The 4803-nt window shown below is 36.8% G+C and overlaps 1 protein-coding gene across 1 annotated transcript; it reads left to right on the top strand.

Annotated features, from left to right (window-relative positions):
- On the top strand, positions 1–4573 carry MEIG1 (meiosis/spermiogenesis associated 1). Its single transcript, XM_069849742.1, has 3 exons — positions 1–122; positions 2097–2259; positions 4331–4573. Exons 1-3 carry the CDS (start codon positions 55–57, stop codon positions 4457–4459), a joined length of 360 nt encoding a protein of 119 aa, XP_069705843.1. The 5' UTR covers positions 1–54; the 3' UTR covers positions 4460–4573.
- The last annotated feature ends 230 nt before the right edge of the window (positions 4574–4803 follow it).

Consider the following 4803-nt stretch of genomic DNA (forward strand, 5'->3'; position numbering starts at 1 on the left):
TGTGGACAATCCATCTTAATTAACAATGATTCAGGAAGTGCCACCCAAGTCCAGATGTCTCGAAGAAGCACATTAGATGAATTCACAACATCCTATAAAGAAGTGCCCAGCACTAGTGACATGTAAGTTATCATAACTCAAACACTTATACTTCTTCAAACCCAAACTATTCTACGATTCTATAAGATGCTTAAATTCATTATAGTTTAGCATTTATTAAGATGTAATGCTATTGCTAGTAATATCGATTGTCTAAAGCCCCAGACTGACAACAGTTCTCATCAAACATTGATGAGTGTATAAATTATAGAACCATAGGATGGTTTGGAGCACATGGGTAAAATCACCTCTCTCACCCTGCTGGCCACAAAGAGCATGAAGAATTCTGTACTGGCTGCAAGAGAGCCCTTTGCAGCAAGGGAGAAAAAAAAACTGTGTTGAGATCAAAGACTACGGTAAAGATTTAGAATAAGGACATATGCTTAGCACGTTAATCTGTATGTGACACCTCATAACTGTGTGGGGAAGTGATCTTTTCTTTTCAGTAAACAGTTGCCTTCAGGTACAAAATGCTGCAGAGCCTAGTAAAAGAATGTTTGGAGTGCTGATCTGCAAGAAATAGTTCAGTGTTGCCAGAAAAGAGCCTTTGTGAATATTTTTATTGATCTTCAGTAGAATGTATTCAGTAAGAGATTAAATGCCCTTTCTTTGTGTGCTAATGGCTCTTGTACAGTTATACGACAGAGATGCAGACTTTTGCTATTTCCGCATTATGACAACAATAGCTCTTCTTGTCATTTTCCCAAGGATTTGTATGCTGTGGTGCGATTTTTCTTTTCCTCCTTTTGTGCCTTTCCAAGAGACTAAGGGCATTTTTGCATTTGATAAGTCATCATCATTCAGCTTATCAAGCCCTCAGTAGATACAAGAACTTGCTAAGTAAGGAAATTTTACTTTGCGGGCAGGATTTGGAGGCAGCTTAGTACCCACAGGGAGTGAGATTGTTTGTCTTCTCAGCACAAAATCCAGAAGCTTTTTCTCCTTCCTTGAAAATAGTTTCCTCATTATGAACCTGAAGCTTGGTGACATTACAGAACTAGGAAAGGACACATTTCTGATCATATCTGCTAGACATGACAGTGTTCTGTGTGTTTTGCTTGCAGAAGTTCCATTTTAGTAGCAGAATAAGATACACTCGGGAAAGAAAATGCAGTGAAATTCAGATAAAAGGTAGTAGTCAAATGATTTGGGTTTTTTTTTTTGAAATATAGTGCAAATCCATCCCTGATGAGATTCTACTGACTCTGATTTTTTTATTATTATTGATTATTTCAGTCCTTTTTTTTATTTTTGTACAGTTTGAGTTTCATCTTGTCCCGGTTCTGCTCTGTTCAGATTTAGCAGTTGTTTATCCTATTTGCCATTTCTCAGCAGACTGAGCAAATGAGTTTTGTGTGAGGAGGAAACTCATCACAGTCAGTATAGATTTTGATTGGGCAAGGGTAGCACAGGATGTGTTTTGGTAGGTTGTGTGCCTTGCCTCCTTACCCCATCTAATTTATCTCTTAAGACCTCTTTGACACTGTGGCCATGTGACTGGGAGTACAGGCCTCCATTCCCCTCCTCTCCCATCCTGAGTGTTTGCTGTTCTTCAGTAACAGCACAACTCTTCATTTTATGGACACCCAGTTGGTGTCCCTTCAGAGGAAGAAAGAAAAACTGCCTGTTCCAAGGGGTCAGTGGCTGTGAAGATGTGAAATTAAAGCAACTACTATATTTTTTTTTAATGCATCACTGTGCACAAGTAAATTTTAGGCAGCACTGTTAAGTCAAGGTGGCAAAAAAATAATGACAATAGTTTCCTAGATATCGAAATATAGGAGAGTTGGGTTTGTTTGAGATCAAGCAGTGGATTTAGTTTGATTACAACTGTTCATACGATTTTTCTTTTTTAACCTCAGACTTTGAGGGGAAGATAACGTTGTACTGTCTCCAATTCCTTTATTGTTAGATTTTGTTCTACGCATTTATATATGAGTCTAGCAAAACCACTTTCTTCTGTCTCCTCTAACTCATTTTTTAAAACCTAATTTCAGGAAGAAGTCTGAAGTTTCTGGAGTCATGCCTAAAGCTGACATCAAACCAAAATCTATGCATTATGCCAAAAAATGGTCAGGTGAGGTAGAGAACTTATACAGATTTCAGCAAGCTGGCTACAGAGATGAGGCTGAATATAAACAAGTAAAACAAGTAGATACGGTAAGATTTAGGGGTTAATAACCTGCAAAGGTTATTACTTTAAACTTCTGTCTTATATGATTAAATAAAACTCGAGATGCTCCTTATTTCCTTTTATTTAGATTAGTTTCTGATTGAGTTTTTTCTCCTAGGTCTGACTTGAATTCTTAAGTTATGAATAACTTCAGTTATTCAGTTACTTCTGTGCAGAATAACTTATTTCACAGAAGTGAAACAGAAACACTACCCAGCCTGTGTTTTTATCCTCTTTTATGCATTTAGAAGCACTATAGGTTTCTTTGAATACATGCAGCTGCGATCTAAAGAGTAGTTTGTTTTTTGACAAAAGGAATATGTCAAAGTGGGTTCTCTGTGAAGTTTCCCCGTTACTCTGCCCATGGGCCTGTCAGGAAGCTTGCTTGTTGTCCAGGGAGCCAGCTCTGTGCCATTGCTACCGACTTCAGTCTTCAGTTGAATTGTGTGATAGCATAATCAGACTTTGTGCACCCTCAAAACTTCATTTCTGTTCAAACTGTCCACAACAGAAATATTTGGTGCCAAGTGTGGTAAAGGGAGTTGTGACGCAGCCTTTTGTCAACTGTGAACGTCAAGGACCTGACCCTCTGCTCACTATAGTTGATGGCAATGCTTCCTAGCACATCAGATGAGCCAATGAATAATGGCCAGGTATTCAGTGGCTATTTGAGATTCAAAGTAGCATCCAGAAAGTTAATACAGGAAACAACATATTATCTTCATCAGAGCTCTGTAATTCATCTTCCAAAGCAGCACATGTAGTAAGCAAAATCCACTTCTGAAAGATCTTAGCCTCCTGTGCACTAAAGTGCAGAATTTTCCTAAGAAAGTCACTCCTCATCCATTTAACTCAAAACACAGCAAAACACTAGTGTGCGTAATAGCATGCAGCTTATTGTTTTGTTGTGGGATCAGATACCACTGTAAAGACTGTGGAGTAAATTCTTTCAACTGCACAAAAAAGAAATCCTGTGATTAGTGTTGTGATCAGTCTTTTTAAGATCTATGATGGGCCATAAACAATTAAACACCGATAAGAGTTGAAGAACACAACTTACTGAATGTAAAATAATGCATTCTGTTCAAACTTGCCAGGATCTGGCAGTGATTCCTTTTCAATTTACTCATTTTGAAATGTCTTGTTTACTCTACATTATGTTTCTATACTATAGTTGTTATTAATGATGCAATTATAATCTAGGTGTAATGAATATTAAGGCTTTCATGTTTAGGCAGACAATGCAAATAACTCAGCTGTGTATCTAATGTAATAAGGTGAGCAGTCAAACCGCCAGTTCTGAGTCTCTCCAACTAGACCGTGCTCTAGTTTGACATCCTGTTGTCAACCCTTCCTGGAACAGAAATGTGATACTTATTGTCTGATGTTTAAGTTTCAGTTTGATCAGAAGTAGTCATAGGTGTTCAAGCTGCAGATAGCCACTAAAGCCATAAAGCAAGTGCTCTAACCTTTAGTTTAAAGTTTCACTTTGTGGACACGAAGGCGCACCAGGACAGTGCTGGCTTCCTGCAGGACTGATCCTGCTGTCTTTAAGACAGCATATACATATACGCTCACATATATGTATATACATATAGCTTGCTTTATTTTTATGAAGTTGCTAATGAAAAGCGCACTTTTCATGGTCAGAAGGATCCTGAAGAAGCCCTTAAGTGCACGTCAGTCTCATAGAAGTGGAAACTTTCAGCCTCCTGTATTCCTGAATAACTGAATAGTATCAACGTTTTATTCCTAAATGAAGTATTTTAAAAGCTTTATCTAGTCCAATTTTTAAATTACTCTACAAAATAGTCTTAGATCCTTGTTTCTAGACTTTTCTGATCACCTAAGTTGCACTACTAGATCAGAAAAGTGGTTGGTGACATCTTGTTCTTAATCTTTTTTTAAAAGTTAAGCAAATCAATAGCAATGGTGTTTCAGATGCAAATGAGGATTTCCCATGGAAGTATACCTTGTATTCTTTGCAACAGAATGCATAAGCATCATTTAATGTAAGCATGTTCCGGTGATCCTATATCCTTTTTATTCTATTTATAGGTAGAGTGTTGGCCAGAAACTGGATTTGTTAAGAAACTTCAGAGAAGGAACAATACATTCTATTACTATGATAAGCAAAGAGAATGCAAAGACGAAGAAGTCCATGAAGTAAAAATTTATGTATATTAGTTTTGTTATTGTTCTATATTGTTTGTATTGTTTTATAAATCTGTTTGGTAGAATCTGTAAGGAAATGAGATTTGTGTAATCTGACTTACCTTAAATATTGATGTCACTGTTGGATGGAAGAATACAAGAAATGTAGTGTCCTGGAACTATAGCCATAGAAATTTTTTTTTTTTTTGTGCTATAACCAAAAGTCCTATTATCCCTCATTTTCCTAGTTGCAAATGTTTTGACATAAAGATAAAAATATGATAAATGGGCATCTCATATTTGGTTTAACTGTGTGTAAAATCAACAAGTAGAGGCATCGATCTTTATTCAGAAAGATATTTTTGACTCTGCTTAGT

The sequence above is a fragment of the Phaenicophaeus curvirostris genome, chromosome 1, assembly GCF_032191515.1.
Source record: "Phaenicophaeus curvirostris isolate KB17595 chromosome 1, BPBGC_Pcur_1.0, whole genome shotgun sequence".
NCBI lineage: Eukaryota > Metazoa > Chordata > Aves > Cuculiformes > Cuculidae > Phaenicophaeus > Phaenicophaeus curvirostris.